This window comes from Podarcis gaigeae, assembly GCF_964106915.1.
Source record: "Podarcis gaigeae genome assembly, chromosome: 6".
Classification (NCBI taxonomy): Eukaryota; Metazoa; Chordata; class Lepidosauria; order Squamata; family Lacertidae; genus Podarcis; species Podarcis gaigeae.
In genome coordinates this window covers 87,989,256-88,013,681 of record NC_139682.1, presented here as the reverse complement: position 1 = coordinate 88,013,681, position 24,426 = coordinate 87,989,256, and the positions used below count along the sequence as shown (strand labels likewise).

General features: G+C 43.9%; 1 protein-coding gene across 3 annotated transcripts in view; it reads left to right on the top strand.

Moving 5' to 3' along the window:
- The first annotated feature begins 8,239 nt into the window (after window positions 1–8,239).
- PBX1 (PBX homeobox 1) overlaps window positions 8,240–24,426 on the top strand; it is a 219,738-nt gene continuing 203,551 nt past the window's right edge. Inside the window, exons 1-2 of one of the 3 annotated variants that reach the window (XM_083743935.1) lie at window positions 8,240–8,906; window positions 12,649–12,722. In XM_083743935.1, coding sequence (XP_083600061.1) covers window positions 8,716–8,906; window positions 12,649–12,722 — 265 coding nt within the window. In that variant the 5' untranslated portion in view covers window positions 8,240–8,715. The remainder of the gene's footprint in view (window positions 8,907–12,648; window positions 12,723–24,426) is intronic. The other 2 variants (XM_083743934.1, XM_083743936.1) reach the window with 2 other exon arrangements.

Below are 24,426 nucleotides of genomic sequence, written 5' to 3'. Positions count from 1 at the left end.
CCTTTCAGGATCCAATTTAGTTGCTGACAGTTGATATTTTATACTGTTTAGGGTTAGTTCCACACACACACACACACAGCTTGCTTTCTTCTTTGGCAAAGCAATCTGTTTTGTGAAAATAACAAGGATGTCATGTCCAGAACCAGAAGAAACATCTAAGCCATCCCTTATTTTATGAAGTGCACAGAGCATCCATGATGTGCACAAGAAAGAAGACCAGGCTTGCTCACAGCAAGGCCATGTTCCAGCCACTCTGGTGTTGCACATCTGCTGCTTTTTCAACACAGAACGTTGACCGCATGCCCAATGGCATGTTGTGTGCCTGCCCTCAGAGAGCAAGTGGCAAAATGGCCGCCACTGATGGTGGCAAAAGGGCAAGCAGGAACAGACAGAGGATTTGTCTTGATAAAGGCCCTGAAGGAAGAAAAAGGAAGGGAAGCAGTAAGGAGGAAAATGGCCGCAGGAGAAGAAGGAACCCCCTCCCAAAAAAAATCCCACAAGGCAACCAATCAGCCTCATTATTTCAAAATGTCCATATAATCAGATGAATTACACCAACCGTATTCTCAGTGCATTCCAAAAATAAGGTAACAAAGTCACAATACGCGCATCACTTTGTATAAAAACAAGGAATGTCCTGGTTGAGAGACTCACACATAAAAAATCAAGGACGTTATGTATGGAAGTTGATTTAACAAGTGGAAAGAAGCAATTCATGAAATGAAACGGTCCGCATTGTTCAATAAATTGCGAATAGTTCCTGACATGCTGTTATGTCACTCAGCTTCTGCCAATGGAAGAACGGAGAGATTAATTATTTGGTTCCACATTAATTGCTTGGGTCAATGGGATGTTGGTATATTTACCTATTTGAACTACATTGCCCTATTCATGAGTCTCTTCAGGAAAGTGCCACACCTTTTTAACGGGTATAGCTTCACCATACTAGCATATTTACAGAATTAATTGTCTCCATTTGCTGCAGTCTCCTGCATATATAAGACCGAAATAGAAAGCAGTACTTTCTCCTTTGCAGAACCTGCAGGAGATATTTTCTACCCCTTCCAATGAGAATGTCATATGCGATTTAAATACTGTAGTAGTGCAGCGAGGGAGGAGGTGCTCTTTTGAATTTCAATGCTATGTGTGGCAGAGTGCTACAGATTTCTCCTAACATAAGAAACAAGCTACCCTTTGTTGCAGGATTATCTCCCTGCCTTCATGAGGTTGGGATATTGCACTGCTATGCTGGGCTGGAGTTTGTGAGGAGGCACAATATATCAGAAAGGGAAAGAAAGGACCTTTGGATTCTCTCCCCTTGCCCCTCGGCATCAAAGATGGTCCCAATGAAAGGTGGGAGGTGAATCAAGGCTCGTTGGTTGGATGGTTGGTTTGTATTTTTTATTCACCCTTCACCCCAAGGTTACAATAAAATCTACAATGACAAAATAAATACAACAGTTACAAGCGTAAAACAAGTGTAAAACATATATAAACAGCTAAAAAGTAGTACAAATACAGCGCAGGCTGGATGAAGTCATAATAATGATAATGATAATGATATATTTATACCCTGCCCCTCTGGCTGGGTTTGCCCAGCCACTCTGGGCGGCTCCCAACAAAATATTAGTTCCCCTGTCTTCCCAGGTGATGTGTACAATTTTTTGGAGACACCGTTGAAGGAATCTTTTCAGGGGTTGGAGATGGCGTTTATAAGTGGTCCATGTTTCACAAGCATACAGTACTGTATTTCATGCCTACTCTGATCTTGACCCTTACTTTTGCAGCCTGCAGATGGGTCTGCAAAGGAGAGGGGAGATCAAAGCAACCCAACTTAGTGTTCCTTTCATCATTATTTTTATTTTCCTTTCATTGTATAGAACATGCAAACAAAGGTGTTTGAATAAATCAGGGATGGGAACCTGTAGCGCTCTCAACCTTGCTGGGCTCCAGCTCCTATCAGCCTCAGCCAGCTTAACCAATGGTCATATGAGTTGGAGGCAAGAAGGCCACAGATTCTCCACCTCTGAAGTAAAGATACAGGAGACTTTTAGTCTCAATAGCATTTTGCCTATTGGTACTGCTGCAAGTAGGGATGCGGGTGGCGCTGTGGGTTAAACCACAGAGCCTAGGACTTGCTGATCAGAAGGTCGGTGGTTCGAATCTCGTGAGCACCCGTTGCTCGGTCCCTGCTCTTGCCAACCTAGCAGTTCGAAAGCACATCAAAAATGCAAGTAGATAAATAGGTACTGCTCCAGCGGGAAGGTAAACGGCATTTCCGTGCGCTGCTCTGATTCACCAGAAGCAGCTTAGTCATGCTAGCCATTACGCAGAAGCTGTACGCCGGCTCCCTCGGCCAATAAAGCGAGATGAGCGCCGTAACCCCAGAGTCGGCCATGACTGGACCTAATGGTCAGGGGTCCCTTTACCTTTACTGCTGCAAGTGTGCTTTGCAACAAATACCACCACAGATCAGGTATGGAGAAACATGTGAGGGCAGCATTGAAAACACTGGAATTCAACAGGGTAGCAAAGAACTCATCTGGATTCTCCCTCACAATTGAGTGAATAATGGAGGGCAATTGTAGAGAAGAGAGAGGCACACATTCCTTATTGCGTGGAAGAAAAGTCAAAAATATGTTGAATGTTGTGAAAGCTGCAGTATTGAGAAGGAGGCATGAGAACTTTGACAGGGTCCTAGAGTCCTCCTTCTCCTCAAAGTGGTGGGAGGGCTCTAGGACCCTGCCAGAGCCCTCAAACGTCCTTTCCAAAGCCAGGTAAACCTGCCCTGTCACTTTGATTCCAGTTCTGTGTACTTGGATTTTTCCAAGCAAGATTTTGGGGAGCGGATTCACATACCTACCTACCCATTGCTGAACCCAGATTCTTCCACATTTCTGTGCTGTACATCTATCTGTCTGTAAGGGACTCATCCTGGGGTTGTGTATTAAATTTGTTTAATAAATAAATAACCAATTAAATCCATTAATTGTGTATTTAAAGTGTGTGTGCAGTGTATATTAAATGATAACGATATTAACTATGTTGTGAACACTTTAATTAATGATATGGAAATTTAATTCCGTGTGTGGCCCAAAGGTTCTGTGTTGAAAAACTCTTGCGGTCCACTTGGCCTTAAATTAGACCACCCTGATTTCTATCTACAGAGCAATGGTATCCAGAACAAGAAGGTATGGTTTGAGCTCGATACATCTTTTGCGACTTTACACTTAAACGTGCCTCTGCAAAAGATCACAGGAATTCTCTGTGCCTAGCATTCTCTGGCACTATACTATAGCTAAGAAATTCTGGTTCCTAGTAATTTGCATAAAGTAATATGGATCCTGCACGGTTGTAACTTTTTTTAAAGCATTGTTTTTTAAAATAAACCGAATACTTCATTTTTAAAAAAATAAGTCTTGACTTATTTGCCAAGATGAACGGGGTATTAATATTAATATTAATATTATTAATAGTAATAATAATATACTTCTCCCTAGGATAGCAGTAAATCCCCTAGAGAGGTAAAGTTGACAAGTTTATTTTAGCCTTCTGTTATCTAAAATGGAAAGAATGCTTACTGACACATTTCCTAAGGCTGTGGTGACAAAGAGCTTAGTGATACTGGATTTGTAAAGCACCTTGCACAACAACAGAATAATTAATACAGCCGTACCTTGGAAGTCAAACAGAAACGTTTGAAAACCAAAGCATGGCTTCTGATTGGATGCAGGAAGCTCCTGCAGCCAATCGGAAGCCGTGGAAGCCCTGTCGGACGTTCAGCTTCCAAAAATAGTTCGCAAAGCAGAACAGTCACTTGTGGGTTTGCGGCGTTCGGGAGCCAAAACGTACGAGAACTAAGCTGTTCAAAAACCAAGGTACGGCTGTAATGTGAGAAGTTAATGGAATAAAAAGTACTGATGGAGACCCCTTTAGTAGTTGGTGGTAGTAGTTGTTAGTAGTAGTTGTTAGGATGATTTCTGGCTTGTTGCTATGCATAAACTGAATCGTTCCTTATGTCTTCAGGGGGAGAGAGGTATCTTTGAAAGGAAGTCAAGAGGACAGACTGCAGTTTTCAAGTGGGATACAGGAGGAGAGAGAAAGAGCTCAGTTTGGGCAATGTCAGTATTTGGGGCTTCTGGTTGTGTCTCTCTTGAGATCTGATGCGAAGGGAATGTTTAAGCTGTGCCTGCATCTATGCTCAACCTTTACATTTGTGAATAAATGCAAATATTACAAAATGCAAATGAGCCTCCAGTGACGCCATTCAAAAATAAATCAAACCTGGAATTTTGCCATTCGCCGCAATAAATGTGCACAGCACTAAGAGGAGTAACCAATGGGAAGTCCTTCAGATGCTGCTGGGACTATAACTTCCACCATTCCTGCCCCTTGGCTGTACCACCTGGGGCTGAAGGGCATTTTAATTCAGCAATAACTGGAGGATACCACGTTGGCTATCCCAGAAGTAAAGGTACAGTAAAGGACCCCTGACCGTTAGGTCCAATAGCAGACGACTCTGGGGTTGCAGCGCTCATCTCGCTTTACTGGCCGAGGGAGCCGGCGTACAGCTTCCGGATGATGTGGCCAGCATGACTAAGCCGGTTCTGGCGAACCAGAGCAGTGCAAGGAAACACATTTACCTTCCCACCGGAGCGGTACCTACTTATCTACTTGCACTTTGATGTGCTTTCGAACTGCTAGGTTGGCAGGAGCAGGGACTGAGCAACAGGAGCTCACCCCCTCATGGGGATTTGAACCACCAACCTTCTGATCAGCAACTCCTAGGCTCTGTGGTTTAACCCACAGTGCCACCCAGAAGTAGTAGATGGCAAAGCATCACTCAGCTCGTTCTTATATTTGTCATAGACAAAGCAAGTTCCCACCGTGCTGAGCGATACTTCCTGTTCAGTGAACATGCATTGGCATTGGACAGCAGCTATAAACGTTCCTCTATAAAGTATCAAACTCTTATTATAATGGCTAATATTAAGAGAAAATAAAACAATGCTAGTATTGAATCACTCATGCTTAAAATGCTGGAAGCAAGTTTTCAAAAAAAATTCTGGGAGCAGTGGGGAAAGTTGCAGGTGTGCTAAGCTCGCATTCTTATTTATCCATATTTATCCATTTATTCATATTAGGTAAATAATGCATCCTAGAACCAGTGGCAGCGCTTCATGCTCTGGAACCAGGGGGCAGAGAACAAGCGGGGGCGGGGCTGGCATGACCCACAGGGGCGTGGCGGGCATTCTGGGTGCGTGGTGCACACCTGGGGGGCGTGGCACCCAGTGTGGGTGGGGAGCCAGCAGAGATGGCACCCCACTGGGATCGCGCTGCCGAGGGTGGTGCGCTCCCCCTGTACTTCTCTTCCTCTGCCACTGCCTAAAACTGGAGCACCTATTTTCTACTGCCACCCAGAAACTCTGGCCTGAGGAAAAGTACTGCATGCCAGCTCTTTTCCAGCTTTTTAAATACTGCACAGTATTGTTGTATACCCCTATACAAGAACAAAACCTCTCACTGAATTCAGAGAGAGCCAGTGTGGTGTAGTGGTTAAGAGTGCTAGACTCGTAATCTGGTGAACTGGGTTCACTTCCCCGCTCCTCCACATGCAGCTGCTGGGTGACCTTGGGCTAGTCACACTTCTCTGAAGTCTCTCAGCCCCACTCTCCTAGAATCATAGAATCATAGAGTTGGAAGAGACCACAAGGGCCATCGAGTCCAACCCCCTGCCAAGCAGGAAACACCATCAGAGCACTCCTGACATATGGTTGTCAAGCCTCTGCTTAAAGACCTCCAAAGAAGGAGACTCCACCACTCACCTCACAGAGTGTTTGTTGTGGGGGAGGAAGGGAAAGGAGATTGTTAGCCGCTTTGAGACTCCTTCGGGTAGTGATAAAGTGGGATATCAAATCCAAACTCTTCTTCTCTTTTTCAGTGAAATTTACTGTCATGTAAATGGACGCAGGATTGTAGCCACAGATGACATGGCAGGACCAGGTCCTAATCTTGCACAATCACTTGAGAATAAACCCTGTTACTATGTGCAGCACAATCCCCTGAATTTTTGCACAGAAGTAAGTTCCAGTGAGTTTAGCAGGCCTTATTTCCAACTAAGCATGCACAATATCACCGTCTAATTATTATTTTGAATAATTAACAATAGTTGTTATAGTTATAGCTTTTTAAAGATAAACAACAATACCGGCAGGCGGTAATGATGTTCTGCTCATTCCCCTCTCTTGCCAGATGCATATATTTTAGTACTTTAGTCCTTTACTTACTTAAGTCCTTTAACAAAACTTATATACCACTGGACCGAAACAACAACAAAAAAAACCCCAAGCAGTTTCACAAGCAGTAGTCGAATGATAATTCAGAATACTTAGAAACAAGCAGTTTTATACACTAAAAAAGCAGCAAAATTCAGGAGTGAAGAAGTAACAAGGGATCGGTTTGCCCAAAGATGCTCATAGCAGATGGCCTGGCACCTGCCCGGAGTCTGTGGGCAGGGATGGAGATGGAGAAGAACCTGGCAGATTTCTAGCACCCTCTCCATGCCACGTCCAGCCACCCGAAGGTGAGTAGGTGAGCAGGAAGGTGTGGGTAAGGCAGCTCTGTGATGGGCTGCACTAATGACGGCCAAGAGATCACCAGCAGCTGCTTTTTCCTTTGGTGATCACTCGCAGCCGAGTAAGATTGTCTTCCATGAACACGATTTAACAGTGAGTCTGTAAGTGACTGTGGAGGCCAATTCTGGATCCCCACGTCCTTCCACAGTGGGGACATTGGTTTCCTGGCGGGAGTTGATCATGGTGGGGGTTTGCCAGGCATGCCTTCCTCCTAGCAGCTTTCTCCCTTTTGTCCTGAGTTTGAGCATCTTCAAAGCCCATGACACTTTTGGTAAAGGCTGTTCTCCAACTGGAGCGCTCACAGGCCAGTGTTTCCCAGCTGTCGGTGTTTATATTACTTTTCTTTAGATTTGCCTCGAGTCTTTCCATTTTTAAGTTGGGAATAGAGTGGTTGCTTTGGAAGATGATAATCAGGCATCCGAACAACATGACCAATCGAACGAAGTTGATGTTGAAGAATCATTGCTTTGACACTGGTGATCTTTGCTACACTGGCAGTAGTTCACCTGTCTTCCCTGGTGATGTTTCAAATTTTCCGGAGACACCCTTGATGGAATCTTTTGAAGAGTTGGAGATGGTGTTTATAAGTGGTCCATGTTTCACAGGCATACAGTACAGTGGTACCTCGGGTTAAGTACTTAATTTGTTCCAGAGGTCCGTACTTAACCTGAAACTGTTCTTAACCCGTAGCACAATTTTAGTTAATGGGGTCTCCCACTACCGCAGCAAGATTTCTGTTCTAATCCTGAAGCAAAGTTCTTAAGCCGAGGTAATATTTCTGGGTTAGCGGAGTCTGTAACCTGAAGCATATGTAACTTGAAGCATCTTTAACCTGAGGTACCACTGTACTGTATTTCACGCCTACACTGATATTGACCCTTACTATTGCAGCCTTTCATCCAGCGGCATAGCGCGGGGGGTGCAGGGGGGGGCGGCCACACTGGGCGCAACATCTGGGGGTTAGGGGGCGCAAATCCACGGGTTAGGGGGCGCAAATCCACGGGTTAGTGGGTGCAAATTACTTGCCTTGCCCCGGGTGCTGACAACCCACGCTACGCCACTGCTTTCATCATCTTTCGAGGAGTTGGAGGTGACGTTTATGAGTGGTCCGTATTTCACAAGCATACAGTAAAGTTGGTAGTACAACAGCTTTGCAAACAAGAATTTTGGTTTCTCTGCGAATGTCCGGGTCCTCAAACACTCTGCACTTCAATAGCAGCAGCAGCAGCATCCCCTGGAAAGGGCTGCCCCTGCATCGCCCTCTGCGCTCTGCCCCTGTCCAGGGAAGCCTCGCACGGCAGCAGCCCAGCCCGGGCCCCCTCCTTGGCCCCGCCCACGCTCCCTCCCTCTCGCGGCGCCTTCCCCCGCTTGCCTCTTTAAGGGCCGGCGCCTCCCGCGCGCGCGGGGCCCACCTCTGAGTGACAGGCAAGCGGGTGGGCGGGGCCTGCGACGCCGAAGCGAGCGGTGGGAGGCGCCGCCGCTTTCGTCCGCCGGCCAATGAGGGCTCAGCGGGCGGGCCTTCCCCCTGTGGCTCCTCCCGTGGCTCCTCCCCCTCCCGGCTCCCTCCCTCCCTCCTTCCCTCGCTCGCCTGGCGGCGCCTTCCCCGTGTCAGTTGGCGGAGTCCGGAGCCGGAGCCTGAAACAAAAGCGGGAGGCGGCGGCGGCGGCGGCGGCGGCGTTGGCTCCTGCGAGTTCGCCCGGCTGAGGCGCGGAGAAGGCGGGGAGGCGCGCGAGCGGCGGCGGCGTCGTCGTCCGAGAGAGAGGAGCGTCCGTGAGGGAAACTTTCTCCGCGCTTCCTTTCTCCTCACGCGGAGGCTCCGTCGGCGGGAGGCGAGGCAGCCGGACCGGCCTCCGGCTCCAGGGCGCCCGGGAGGAGGGCTCGCCTCAGCCGCCTCAGCCGCTTCCGGAAGGCGGCTCCGCGGGCACCGCCGCCGGAGAACCGCGCTCTTTCTTTCCCCATCCCGCAAAAGAAGCGGAGAAGCCGAGCGGTTGCTCGGGGGTCCCCTTCGCCGAGAAGGGGGCGAAGGCAGGCGGGCGGGCGGGCAGGGGCCGCCGGCCGCGCCTCTCGGGAGCGGGGCGCGATGGATGACCAGCCCCGTCTGATGCACTCGCACGCCGGCGTGGGCATGGCCGGCCACCCGGGCCTGTCCCAGCACATGCAGGACGGGGCCGGGGGCGCCGAAGGCGAGGGGGGCCGCAAACAAGACATCGGGGACATTTTGCAGCAGATCATGACCATCACCGACCAGAGTTTGGACGAGGCGCAGGCCAGGTGAGCCCCCTTCCCTTCCTCCCCCCTCTCGTCGCCACCATTATCATTATAATTGTCATTATTATTATTATTATTGCACTACATTTCTTTCCGCGGCAGGATCCTGGTCCTCTAAAAGCCTGACTCGCAGCCGAGCTCTCTCTCTCTCAGTGCAGCAAACAAAAAGTATAGCTCTCCAGGAAAAACAACATCCCATTATCATTATGATCGTCATTATTATTATTATTATTATCGCACCACATTTCTTTCCGCGGCAGGATCCTGGTCCTTTAAAAGCCTGACTCGCAGCCGAGCTCTCTCTCTCAGTGCAGCAAACAAAAAGTATAGCTCTCCAGGAAAAACAACATCCCATTATCATTATGATCGTCATTATTATTATTATTATTATCGCACCACATTTCTTTCCGCGGCAGGATCCTGGTCCTTTACAAGCCTGACTCGCAGCCGAGCTCTCTCTCTCAGTGCAGCAAACAAAAAGTATAGCTCTTCAGGAAAAACAACATCCCGACTGGGTGTCTTCTGTGGAGCAACATGCCAGAATGGCATATTTAAGTGTACAGTATATAGGTGTGATTTCTAGTGGCGTGCGGGTACGTGCAAATGTTTAGAGAGAGAAGGCTGCTGCTCTTCTGCTCTTTTCTCTCTTTTTTTGCTAAGTTATTTTCTCTCTTTTTTTGCTAAGTTAGGTAGGGCTGAATTGGCTGCTTTGGTCGCCTTGTGCAGCTGCACCTTCCCATCTGTGTTTTGTGACACCTCAAGAGCTGAAAGGCTGGAGCAGCCACTTTCTTTGGCCAAAAGACTGAAATCTTGTCCTCCTTTTAGCTGAGCTTTGCGATATTTAGGGTCTTATATGCTGGGCTCCTCCATTCCTGTCTGTTGAGTGGGGCACTGAATGGAACATATCCGTGAACGTCACACCAAAAATTATCTGGAAGACCTTTTAAACTTTTTAATCCTTAGTTTTATAGATCCGTTTTGAAGGGATCTGGTGACCTGAACTCTGTTTTTGAATTAGGGAAAAGGAGCAGCCATAAAAGGCCTTGTTTGCTGTCCTGCAAACTTGGTTACTCCGAGTTCATTGCCACTACCGTTCTTTAACCGCAATCCAAGGAAGTTAAACTCACTTAATTCCATTTAAATGGGAAGGCTTATTCATAGACGATGCTTCTAGGATTGTGGCCCTTGTGTACGAAAAGGGCACATTTTCCTGCCCTCTTGAATTGGTGAATGTTGTGCTGCAACTGGAGCCTTGTGGCCGTTTGTTTGTGTGTAAAGACACAAACAGGTTTTTTGTTGCTAAAATAATGAGTTGAACATATTAGCTGAGTACAGAGGCTTGTAGACTCTAGCCACTAAATGCCGCTTCACATACAAACATACAGATTTCATTCACAGATCGTGCTTTCCATGTTGGAAATGGCATGAAATCTATGTATGTGTGTGACAATTGCACATGAATATTTATCATTAATCACACATATTGGAACATTTGGCACTTATATTTCATGTTACCCATAACAAGTATGTTTCAATTGTTGATTTTATCATAGAAGCTGTTTTGTGCCTCACACAGCTGAATTTTGGGGCAGGGTGTAGTATTTTAAAATAATAATTATTATTGTTACACAAGTTTTGAAATATATAATATTTTTTATTTGGATGATTAAATGGTCTCATTGGTCAATATTGTGTGCACATTTTAAATTTTAAATACAATGCTTCTTAAAAAGAAACATGCCAGATAAATAGCCTGGAATGCTGCACAACACTCATAACATAAATCTACAAAATCATTATTGAAGTTGGAAATGAATACATGGATTTACAGAAGAGAAGAATGGATAAGAAGGAAAAATAGCAAAACAAAAGAAGGAGAAGTTGCCCAGTGACCACTGAAGAAAAGCTTCTAGCACTTCACCTGCATTTTGTATCTTGCACTTACCACAGATATTTTCATTCTCAACTGGAGTAGACAGTGTCCGTGTGTCCCTCAAAAGCTACACACATTACTAAATAGCTTTGCAGCTGCTATCTTGGTACTTAATCCAAAAGGCCTTAAAAACAAAATAACACCTAGAATGAAAAATGCCAGTTGTATATAACGCTTTTCGTAAAACACTTGGCCTTGATGAGGAATAGCTTCTGTTGAACGATGCTTCCCAGTACTGCTGTTAGACAAAGGGGAAAGAAGCTGCTTCTGAAAGTTTAAGTTTATGTTTGGTGAAATGTTTTTTGTGTGTAAAGATCTATATACTGCACTAATTAAATTGGAAATCAATACAAATGTAAGGATTCTTTTTATAGCCAGTTACTCTTTACACACTCCTTTAGCCGCTCTGCTAGCGGGTCCCTTTAGTAATGCAGCCGTAGAAAGCAGTTTGTGCATTTCAGTTTTTCCTATGATTTTTAATTATATATCTCTTTATAAGGAACTGTAGAAATGTTGTGGTGATGGCAAGGCTGTGAAAATGTGGCTGTGATCTTTTCAATGTCCTTTTACCCATGTTTGTGCTTGGCCAAAAAATATTTTGGAGGCAGAAAGAAGGTTTTGTGTAGCAGATGCTCATACAGAGGGAGCCCAACTGTGAGAAGAAGAGAGGCAGGAACCTTAGGTAGTGATATGGGGTGCCATTTAAGGGGCAGGCCCCTTAAAATGACAGGAGCTGTCCAAAGTCTTCACAAGCCTTGTGAAGGAGACTTTCCTAGTGAGTTGTGTCCCATATTAATCAGTGGAAGGATTTTTCTGCCTGAGGCACCAAAACACTCACAGACTTATGTAAGCTTCATTCAAAAACCCATTTTGCAACAGATGCTGGATGAAATTAGTCCTTTTGTACATGACAACAAATCTTTACAAAGTGATTGTTTCTAATATTTAAGAAATTCTATTTCTTAGACATAAACAATCTGAGCACCTGCTAGGACATGAAACTGATCCGCCTTATAAACAACAACTTGCTGAACCTCCATAAAAGAGGAGACTCAGAAAGATCCATTCGCATTCTGACCACTTGTGTAAATGCTAAATTAGCAAGGTTTTTTTGTCATTCTGATTCATGTATCAGAGTGTTTATGAGATTTCTTTTGGGAAGCCGACTGATTCTAACACCTTCAAATAAGCAAGTAGAGCATAAAGGTAATAAGAGCATGGAAGTGATTATTTTCCCTCCCTCCCCATTGCATTATTTTCCCTCCCTCCTCCTGGCAGTGCATTACTGCATTTCTGTGCTCTTTTCAACTCAGTGGCTAAAATTTCTGTACATCGGCTTTCCGTGTTGAAGGACCTTGTTTATACTCTGGCATCTGCACAATGAATTGAACCACATGGGTGAATAAAATAACAACGTTCCCTACACTGCCACGAGATGGTGGTTCAGAAGGGGATTAATAAATTGAGTGTAATAATAATAACAATACTATCTGAAAAAGATCTTCATTGGACTTATGAATGGCTTATACATACTCCTATCATTGACCTACTCATAGCTTGGCCAGTAAACATGGTTTATGAAAGCTACTGAAATACTGCTATCAGACAGTTCCCTAAGCGGATGGTATTTGTATTGCCATATGCGTTGGACAATCACCAAACTGGTGTCCCGTCAATATAAAACTGTAAGCTGTTTTTCACCCTTGCATAATTTTCAGTGATGACTTAACCTTCAATATTTCTGCCTAAAACATCTATTCTTGAGGCCTCTGTGGCACACTCTAAATATAAACTATTTTGATCTTGTTGCAGAAAACATGCTTTAAACTGCCACAGAATGAAGCCAGCACTTTTTAATGTTTTGTGTGAAATCAAAGAAAAAACAGGTAAGGAGAAACGTATCGTCTTGCACCTTTTTCCTCTTTTGCTGCCTTTCACATTTCATGTATTTCTAAAAAAACAAAAACAAAAGAAAACTTGTTTTGGTTTAAATATTTTATTTAAAGGGGAAAGCAGCTATTTTATTCTTTGGAGAATGCATTCTCCTATCATATAAATGTCTAAATAGCACAATGAAGTCATTTGTGTGCCTACAATTCAGGGAATATTTTTTTCCGGGCACTATATGCCGGGCACTTTTTTAAATATTACATTAGTTGAAAACAACCCATAACTGGATTAATTCAGCTGCAATACTTAAATCTTTTTTAAAAAGGGAATATTTGTCTTAAGATTTTAAGTGCTACTGTCAAATACATGGCTCCTAATGTAGAAAACACACGGAAAAGCCTTCATTTGGCATACATTGAGTCCAGGTAATGCACACATAGACACTCAAAAGAGGGCAGTGTGTGTGTGTACACACACACACACACACACACACACACACACCTATAGTTATGAGATTGTTGGCTGTTTAAGGATCTTGTTACTTTTATATCAAACAGTGGTTTTTTTGGTTACAAAGGTGCTAATGGCATGAGGTTGTTGATTCTGTCTCTGTTTCCCACTTCGCAGGCCTCCTGCCGTGCACTAATACACTTATAAAATGTCTCAGGGGGGCATTTAAATTTTAAAAGCAACAATTAAAAATAGCTGTCATCAATCAAGGGTGATCTTAAACAGCAGATGCTCAGAGAAGAGTGTTCAGTGACATGCAACACTTATTTATTTCAATTTTCGAATGGTCTTCGGTAGGGGAAATCCTGGCTTACACCTTAGCCCACAGGAAAAGGTAGCTGGGAAGGCCACTGCGGAGTTTCAGCTCTTGAGTCGGCTGCTCAGTTGATGTGCGTTGCAAACTATCTACTACTCCACACGCCTCCCCCCCCCCCACTTTTTTCCTAACAAGGATGTAACAGTCAGTAATTCAGATCTCAATCATATAAGTAAGGGGTATGACATGAATGAAAGTGACAACAAATATGATTGCAAACTCACTTGATATACATTGAAAAGTAATGCATAAAAGGGAAAGCAGCTTTCAGGAAATGTCTATGTGCCTTTAAACTATGGGTGACTATGTTTCATCGTGTGAACAGCTGAGTGAAATGGGATTATTTGACTCCAGCAATCTATATAAGATGACTAAGGAGGTCCTTTGTTAAATCTTGTTTGTGCAGCTTGTAACCTAGACAAAGCACCTAGCATTGGCATTCAAGCCTCTAAAGCCCTTAAGGCTGCGAAGCCGAATGCTGACCTTCTTTAGAAGCCATTCATTATGTGGCTCTTATAATATAATGTAAAGGGGTCTCTGAGGTCTTTCTATAATGCGATGTAATGCTGCTTGAATATATAAGTTTAATAACAAGAACATCTGAATCTTCTAATCTTTTCTGTTACTCTATGTGTGTTTTCTCTCTCTCTTAAAAAAAATACTTTACATTGTCCCCTGTTTTCATATTCTCTTATTTGGGATTTTTTGTCTCTTGTGTGGCAATCTTCTTAATTGATTTCTGCCCTGATCTGAAATTGAAGTGCTTATGAAGTGGTAGCAGATGGTTAGTGAAAACTGAACCTCTTTAGAACCCCTCTTCCCAGTCTAATATTTGGAGAGGCTGGGATTTGGAGGAAGGTGAGAAAATCTGACTTTCACTACCAGTGGGCTAATTCTGGTTGTATTACTGGCACAACCAGTGAGCAGCAGCTTGTTCAGCACAGAGGGCCACATTAGAAATATTGTCAGCTGGAGGGGTGCAACTAATTTGCATACTATTTGCATGTCATTGTTATAATCTCTGTACCATTTGAACCTTGCATAATCAGCACCTGCAGTTGAAATATCTCTTAGACTTATTCTTGCTAAGACATTTTTGCACGTACAAATGGGGAACATTTGAATGGATCATTGCCAAATAGGGAGATGCCTGGAGTCTTTGGAATCGTAAATTTTGTGTTGAATTTCTCTCTCCGTTTGTACCTGATACTTTTGCATTTTTGCCATTACGTTTTCAAAAATCATCTCTGCATACACGGGAACAGGAAGCGGGTGGGGTGGGGGGAGACCCTATAATTCTCAGTTTTATAATAATGCTGGCTGTTCAGTAGTGTTTGGGGAGATAGGGACGGACTGCATGTTGATTGTAGATTGTAAATTGTCCACCTGACCTGCCACTCCGATGCACTGTGCGCGAGGTTGCATACAAAAAACAAGTCATATGTAGGGTTTTCTTTTTCTTAATGCTTATTGTTGTGCTGTTAGAAGTGTTTGTGTGTTTTAACCAGGCTTACTCCTGCTGGGTATACTGAGACAGCCATGCGTTCACACACCTATATCCATAGCATTGAGAATCGAGGTGTGAGTGGTTGTGGTTGCGCTCTTTAGCACTTTCAGCATAAAGCAATGTGGCCCAAGGGAGGGGGGTTGTGGGTTCTGGCCTCAGGAATATTCCAGGCTGACATTTGCATTCTGGATACATTCTATGCCGTTGCTTAATTCAAAGTAAACCTTCTCCTGGATTGTTTGACAGGCATCTGGGCACTTTTTAATATTTTAACAATATTTAGCTTATTGAAATTATTTTCTGTGTGAAAGGATAGTTCCCGCCTTGTGCATTCATAATGCTAGTGCCCCATGGCAAAATCTCTGGTTACGGGTTTACTTTACGTTTTGTAATTTAAAACCAAACTGTCATGCTAAATAAGTAGATGCAATTATTTTGGGGGAAGAAATTCCATAAGCTGCCGGTCAGAAAGGAAAGAAGCAGGGCAACAGAGGAGAGTAATACAACTGATTCTGTCAGAATCTTCTTCCAACAAAGATTGAAAGGGGAAATGTACTGATAGATCAAAATCTCACTCTGCTGAAATCATTTGCAGCTTCTACTTGGTGTCTCTGTGTTTTTTGTTCATCTCTTTTCACTCCTGGTGTTCCAGTGTTCTGAAATGGGCATTCACTTTTCTACTACTTGATTTAAGTGACTCCAGAGTCTGCTGGAGACTTTACCACCATCCCTCGCAACAGTGCGGCTAATATTTCACAGTGTTAACATTGCCGGAACAAACCTAAAGTGTCTATAAACTTGTTGTAAAAAGAGGTCATCTTTACTGGCCAAAGAGATCCCCCTTGTCTGCTGATGTTTCAATTTATTTTAAAGGAAAGGATTTATGGATGCTTTTTATGTAAGCTTGAAGTATAATACGTTGAGATGTATGAAATCTGAGCATGTTTATTTAAAAAGAAGATAGAAGGCAAGATTTAATTTTGAAGTAATGGGAGGGAAACAAATTTTGTTTCTCTGGATTTAATATGTACTTTTTTGGCAGGAAGAGAGTACTGTTGCGTAATGAAGAATTGAATTGTGAGGCCAGCTTATAGTGATTAATTGACTATTTAATATTTTATTTGCAAAATGTGACAGATTTCATAGTTATTGTAATTTTAACTTGGGGATTGTTTTGTAGAGCATGGTGAGTGTGTAGCTTAAAAGTCAACTATCTGCATAATCAGAATTTCTGAGAAGGAATGAGAGCTGGTGTCCTTTAATTGCATAGTAGGTGTTAAAAATTAGACTTCAGTCTGTCATTTAGCATAGGTTTCTTTCTCTGATGTAGAAGGGCAACACAGGATCATTACCCAGTTTTGATGCCTCATTCATTCCTTCTTGTGAACTGTCTTTATTATTTAATTTTGCTTTCCAAGATCAGTTTTGGGATATAATGATCTTCCCTAGTGTTTTTTAAAGGAAAAATCTGTTAAACTTTCCAAAAGGAAAATGGAATTGTTGCACTACAATACTATATTAATAAAATGGAAACAAATGTACAGTTTTTAAACATGAGGATCTGAGTTCAGAGTTTAGAATTTGAGGAAACCTGAAGATAATCTTGAGTTTTGAAATCCTGATTATGTGTATTTAATTTCATTTAATTGCTTACCCCATCCATGTTTAAGTGGTTAAAATGTGTACACTTTATTCATGTTTTCAGCATTAAGATACTATTTATTCCTATACAGTAAAACATACTAAAAATATTTATAGGCAGCCTTGACCAGTTCTTTAACTGTTAAGATATAGTTTATTGCTCTCTCATGCTCATCACCAATATGCTGGTTCACACTACAAATATCTTCTGCTCTCATCCTGTACAATTATATCTGCTGCAAAGTTAACAGATATTTTGAGGAGGAACAGGTTCTTCCTTTCTTTCTGTATCCCACCACAATACTACATTCTTTATTTTCTTTATAAATTCTTAGGTTGGATTTCACTTCTGACACCTTTGTTGTTGTTTCTGCCTGTCACTTAAAATACATAATGATTTTGAAATTTTTTTTTTTTGGTTACAGATTTAGCTATATACAGAAATCAAATGCTTCCTGGCTGCACTCTTTTTTCCTCTAGTGTCCAACCTTTGTCTTATGTCCAACCTTCTTGAGCTTTGCTGTTGAGCTTTGTGTTGATGTTCTCTTTAAAATGATATGATGATCTTGCTAAAATTAAGCATCTAAGTCTCATTATACTTTCGTGGGAGCCATGGAACTAATTCTGTTAACAGCAGAGGCTTACACTGTGGTAGCCCAAGAAAAAATGAAGACTTATTTGTGTCGGGAGCTGTACAAATGCATAGAAGGGAGAACCTTGCCTTTTATGCACCTGGTGTTTTGAACTGTACCTCTTACCTTTTTTGCCTGGTGCCAGAAGATATGTAATGAAGGTGCTAGAGGAGCCTCCCTGGGGAGAACATTCCACAAGTGGGGAGCCACTGCAGAAAAGGCCTATTTTCATGTTGCCGCCCTTTGGACCTCTCATGGAGGAGGCATACAAAGATGTGCCTCAGATGATGATTGCAGGCTTCAGATTGGTTCAAATGGGGAGAGTTGGTACTTGAGGTCCTGAGTTGTTTAAGGCTTTATAGGTAAAAAACAGCACTTTGAATGGGGCCTGGAAACAAACTGGCAGCCAGGATCCATGTAATATGCTCAAACCATCTTTCCCCAGTGAGCAACCTAGCTGTCAAATTTTGCACAGGCAATGGCAGTGCCTTCCACAGCACATGAAGGCAACTTGCTAGCTTAGTGGGTGCAGGACAGGCTTTGTAGCATAGGTTGCTCTGACGGTTCCCTTTCCCTCAGTGTCTGCTGCCTGAGGCAACCTCCTTACTCAGCCTAATGGTAGAGCCAGTCATGTTGCCAGGTGGAACATGATTAAATTAGTTGGGACTTGGCATTTTTAATGAATTGAAAGAGCCGAGCCATCTCAGGCAGCAAATCCCAGATTTCCTGTCTCCATATCTGTGTGCAGCCGTTAGGTGCAGAAAATGTCCGGTACTGAAATTAACACAGAAACAGGGCTGAAGGGAGGGGAGAAGTCAAATAGAGCTCATATACTTTGTTTTTGATGTGCATTCATTGATGTGTATGGTGATATGACTGACACACACCACCAAATTTGTAGTGTGCAGGTGTAGCTTCAAAATATTCAGTTTGAATTTGGCAGGGGCTTACAACTTTTACCCACACCCACATTGCCACACCATAAAGTAGAACTGAAAGTATGTTAGTAAGTGTGGACCAGGGCTGTGCAATGTCTGATTTTCAACACTGTAATATATCAGCAGTTAAAACATCACAATATTATGATATATTGCCATTGGAAATTGGGTGTTCAGATGAGGGAAGGAGCAGCCACAGAGATCACACAGGTAGGGGGCATGGAGGTTGGGCATGTGGGTGGGCGAAGGAGTGTGGAAATCAGGTTAGGGGGGCCACACAGGGGCCCACTCCTCTCCTCCTCTGTGCCTCCTTCCACTCCTCCCTAGACAGAAAAAGGAAGAAAGAAGAAGCAGCCCAACTGCAATTCCTCTTGGGGTGGAGAGTTGGAAAGTGGAGGAGTGAGCCGCTGAAGCAGCCCCCTCTGCTTTCCTTCCCACAGGATGGGAAGGGCGGCTGGCTGAGGGTGAGCCACAATGAATTGGCCGGAGAGGAAAGTCAGGGAGCAGGACATTACAGTTATGGGGAGGCTGGGAGCTGGGAGTGGGATGGCTCTGCTATTGGAGGTGCAGTTGCGCGGTTGTGGGGAAAGGGGTGTACACTTGCTTCACAAACCCAGGTCAAGATGTCCTACATCCCCAATCCCATCCCCAGTGGCGTAGCGTGGGTTGTCAGCACCCGGGGCAAGGCAAGTAATTTGTGCCCCCTAACCCGTGGATTTTAGCACTCGAGTCTCTTCCACTAGATTAGCATGCCCCCCCTCAGATGTTGCGCCCGGTGCGGCCGGGCCCCCCTGCACCCCCACGCTACGCCACTGCCCATCCCTCCTGGTTGGTTGTGTTCAAAAGTGCTAATTTTGGACTGGGCGTCCATGTGCTCTCCCTTCCTCCCTCCCTTGTGGAGGGTGCTTAGGGTAAGTAAACCTAATTGTTTCATTTGGAACCGAACTCTTGCGAGGACTAAGCAAGGCAGGCTTCCTGTCTCTAGGGTGTCCCAGGGAAGATACTGAACACGCTCTTCACTATTCTTCCTTGTTCAAATGCGTTTGTTCTGCTTGTGCCATTGATTCTGCAATGATGACGAGAACAGTTTGGGAAGGAAAGAGAGAGACTTTTTAAAAAATAAAAATAAAAAAAGAAACTGGGACTTTCTAGTCCTGAAGTTAAGTAAACTTGAAAGGAACAACGCTGGTTAAGGAATCCTTACCTTGGCTAACCCTCACGGCCTCCCACTTCTTTGTATCTCAAAGGAATTGAATCAATGAGATCCGACTGCTTGTCTGAATAGCAGCCACCTCAGTGTGATAAGAGCTTTCCATTTGAACAGTAGCCCCCCACCCCTCACCGCTTTAGGCTTCGCTGGTTTAATACTTCAGGGGGTATTGGTGAATGAGGGAGAGCTTGGCATGTGTGACAATGTTTCTCAAGAGTGGAGCTGGACCACCAGTGGTCACTTTCAGGTGGGCCTCAGGGCTATACCCCACATACCCCGGCTCTGCCTCCTGGCTTGCCAGCCCAACCCACCTACCAAGCTAGAGCCTTTTGGTTAGACCAGCTCCAGAAGGAAAGGAGGGCACCCTCTTCTAAGGGAAAAGGGCCTGGAAAGAGATAAAATGTTAGCATTTCCTGTCTTTATTACAGGGAATAGAAAGGAGAGGGATAAGAAAGGAAAGCTGTTATAGGAAGTAGTAGTCAATGTAAAAGGACCAGGGAGGAAGGATGCATTTTTCTTAGGGTTGTGTCTGTGTTCAATTGGAGTGTGAAAAAACTTGTGAAGAAATCCATAGTTCTTGCATCATTTGGTTAAAAACACTTTGAGATGGTTAAAACATTTTGAGAGGCATGCAGGAAGATTATTTTTTTTTAAAAGAGCCTTCACGTAGGGCCTCTGGGCTAAACAATTTCTGAATAAAATGAGGGTGATTCATAATACAGGGAACTCTCCATTTGTGCAGGGGTTGCGTTTTGACACAGCATATGTATCGACAGGGTGAGCATTAGTTCGTCCCCTTCCAGGGCCGAAAACTGTGTTCGCGTTGGTGGTCGTGCGCATGCTGAACACACACAAAAGTTAGTATCCCCATAGCAAATGCCATCTTAAGGAAAGCTCAGCTATGGAACTCCTTGCCACAAGGAAAATGCTGTGGTTCATAATTTAGCAGTTTCAAAAAGTATATTATGTATCAGTAGAAATTGCTGTCAATAATAAAAATTGCCAGCAGATTGTGCCAAAATTTGCCTGCATCCCTAGCATTTTGTGACTTGATTTGGCCTCCTTAATTTTCAGCTGTCTCAAATGAGCTCTTTTAGTAAAAGGTTTGGTAGGCCCTGCTCTGTGATATTTTCTTTTTTTCTTCCAATAAAATCGTAGAGTTGGAAGGGATCCCAAGGGTCATCTAGCCCAGCCCCCTACAACCTAGGAATCTCAACTGAAGCATCCATGACTGATGGCCATCCAACCTCTGCTTAAAACTGTCCAAGGACAGAGAGTCCCCCACCTCTCTTGGGAGTCAGTTCCACCAGAGGCATAGTGTGGTGTGTGCTGTAGGGGCTGTGTCTCCGGACACAGATTTTTGAGGGTGCATGAAATAGGTGCGCCAATGCAGGCGGCCCGGCCCTCCTCCCTGGCATTGGAGGAACCATCACCCATGGAAAGGAGTGCTGGGCCACTCGAGCGGTGTGAGTGATGAGGACTGGAGTGCCACGACCAGTTCCTTCCGCCATGCACTGCCATCCCAGTGTGCATGACCCCCCCCCCGTTGTGTGCATACACCCCCCCCCCCCCGTGCCTTCCCTCCCACACTGGGCACTGGAATTCCCATTCTGCTGCTGCATACCACTGTCAAACAGCTCTTGCCATCCTAAATTTCTTCCTGGTGTTTAGTCGGAATCTCCTTTCTTGTAACTTGAAGCTAGGAGAAAACAAACTTGCTTCCTCTTCTATGTGACAGCCCTTTAGATAACTTGCAGGGAGGGTGCTTTTCATTGGTGAGGTTGGAGGCAGATTCATGGAGCTTTTAAAAAATCTTTTCAGGATTGCACTAAGAGTTGACTTTTCTTGCCTGCCCAATGAACATGTGTGGATTTTGTGCAAGGGAGAGGGGTTTTCTGCTAGCCAGTTTGGAAAATAAAAATCTGTATCTCACCCTTTTTAGTCCTGCATGTCAGGGTTTTGTTACGTGCATTTCCATGTGTAACATGTAGTTCCACTCCTGATCTAGCTTCTGTTGGACTAGTGTCTAGATAGCCTGACACTTCTTTCCACAAACTGGCATAGCTTTAATTATAGACATTCTGGCTGGGAGTTGGCAGCCTTTGTGTCTGGCTTGCCAGAGCTCCTGCTTTCTGCCATTAGATCTATGTTGCCCTGCAACCTTTGCCTATGGATTGCACCCATCTCTGCTTGGGGTCCAGACAGCCCCCCCCCCCCAACTTCAACAGATGATTATTTTTAGGAAGGGAGGAGGATTTAGAGAGTCAACCAGAGCCAGGGCCAAATTGCACCAGCACCTTGAATTAATTATGATTTTAACTGACTTCACAAATTAATAAATTATCAACAAATAAACTCCAAAAATGCCCATCGGGGAAAAATGCCTCCATTGTCTCACTGCTTCCATGGCTCCTAATTCCTCTCCCCACCCATTACTGGTCTCACAACTGAAAGCTTTAATTTATTCAGCATACAATCTCTTTACTCCACTGCTTTCTGTAATTTATACCTTATACTGCCTGCTGTCTCGAATTATTTAACTCCGTAAGGCATTTAGTGAGAGACTGGGTACAAAATCGCTATGCAGAATAAGGCTTGGTTAGACAGTCTGCCTTTCACATTATTAGCTGGATTTTAAAATATGGCCCTAATCAGATACTCCCAAAGGAACAGACGACAAGAAGAATTACACACCAAGGGCCAGTTCGCACAGTTATTTGCTTCTCCACGCGAATAGCCTGTTCCCAGTCACGTGTGTGCAGAGGACCTCATGGAGAAACAGAAGCATAAACTTTGCTTTACATGGTTATAAGGCAGATCAGTTTCTGTGACCATGGCAGTTGCAAAGAATGCTGCTGTGATCATGGAAATTGTTGCAGGACACAGTTTAGTTCACACTTATGTTTCTTAATATAATCATGGGCATGTTTATGTTCAAGCATGTTCCATGTTGTGATGCGTCTGCTCACATTGACTAAGAATTGCTAATATAGACTGAATGTGCTGGCGTGGGCATACTGGTCTGTAATCCTTAGCAGTTGCCAGTCACCAATCTGCAACCATTACAAGAAGTGTGCTGGGATGTTGGGGACATTCAAATGTAGCTCTGCTGTCAAGCAAGATTACATGGCCATCTCTAGTTGGTGGTGAGTGTTGGATGCTACGAATAGCGGCAGACATGTAGACCAGGGGTCAGCAAACTTTTTCAGCAGGGAGCCGGTCCACTGTCCCTCAGACCTTGTGGGGGAGCAGACTATATTTTGAAAAATAGTAATAAATGAACGAATTCCTATGCCCCACAAAAAACCCAGAGATGCATTTTAAATAAAAGCACACATTCTACTCGTGTAAAAACATGCTGCTTCCCAGACCATCCGCAGGCTGGATTCAAAAGGTGATTGGGCCGGATCTGGCCCCTGGGCCTTAGTTTGCCTACCCATGGTGTAGACTGAAGCTTTGACTCACAGAGCGCAATCCACTTGCACATTCTTGCACATTTTCCTGCACATTCCTCATTGAAATGAGTAGTAGCTGCAAGATAATAGGTTGTTGCAGGAAAGTTTTGGAAACAGAGTTTATTTCAGTATGATGGTTTGACCAATTAGAGATAGGTTTGCTGGGAAATCTTAATTATTGGGATGGAATGGTGCAAATTTGCAGGACTGCAGCATGTTATGTGAAATTGATTTCATATTGACATCATTTTCACTGGTTTCATTGTGGCCACCATGTTGGCTTGATACATCTAAATGATTTAAAAAAGAGGATGAAGGTGGGGTGGGTGGGACACGGGGAAGGAGAGACAGAAGGGTGCTTGTGTATTTGTCTTGTGCTTTTCATTCTTGCAGGATGGTTTGGGGATCCAGCCCTGGAGCTGACATTTGGCTTCTGCTAATTTCTTGCCCATACTCTTATTCTATGAATTCTTGATCAAATACCCCGCTTGAGGCATCCGGGGAGGATTAAGAATGGGTGTATCTACCAAAGCTTTCTCCTCTCCCTTCCCCAGCTGCTTCTTGCTATTTGCAGAGCCTGTTTTTCAATGTTGTTCAACATTTCCCGAGGTGTCTGGAATTTGCTTTCTGCCTATTTGGGCCTTCCTCTAACATTTGCACACCTTAAGCTTTGCACACAGGACAACATTGTGAAGCCCCACAGCTTTTCCCTACCTCCTCAGCTTAGTGTCATGATGCAAGGAGCAAGCTCAGTTCCTTGTTCACGTAGAGGACCCTCTTCGTGACCTGAAAGATTTCACAGAATAGAATGGTAGAGTTGGAAGGGACCACAAGGTTCATCTAGTCCAGCCCCTTGCAATGCAGGAATTTTTCACCCAATGTGGGCTTGAATCCACAACCCTGAGATTAAGAGTCTCATTCTCTACCAACTGAGCTATCCCAGAAGGTTTCAAAAACGGCATGAACAGGCATCCACTGGGGATGGAATTGTATGAAGAATATTCTATTTGCAGGCAGGAGGTTGACTTGATAGATTCATGGCATCTTAAGTTTAGTCTCTTATTTTCCCTTTTTGGTTCTGTGGTGCTCATCATAAGGTGTGTGTGTGTGTTGTGTGGGGTGCACGTTAGAGTGGAGAGCAAAAAGATTTCGTTCTGAACTTAACATGAGATGACTTTGAACATTCAGTTGTTAACACGGTTTATTGGATTTTAATACCTGATCTTAGAATATCACCTTACCTATTTTGTGTCTTAGGATCCATGGCCATGTAACAGTTTTCTGTGGTCTCTGTTTGGTACTATAGGGTACTGCAGTGTTTTTCAACCCCTGTTTCGTGGCACACTAGTGTGCCGCGAGATGTTGCCTGGTGTGCCGTGGGAAAAATTGAAAAATTCGAAAGATTTAAAAATAAAGTATTTTATAATTTTTCATATTTCTGTTTACTTACTATTTCATAATAAAGTAATTATAAAATACATTCTTTGTGTT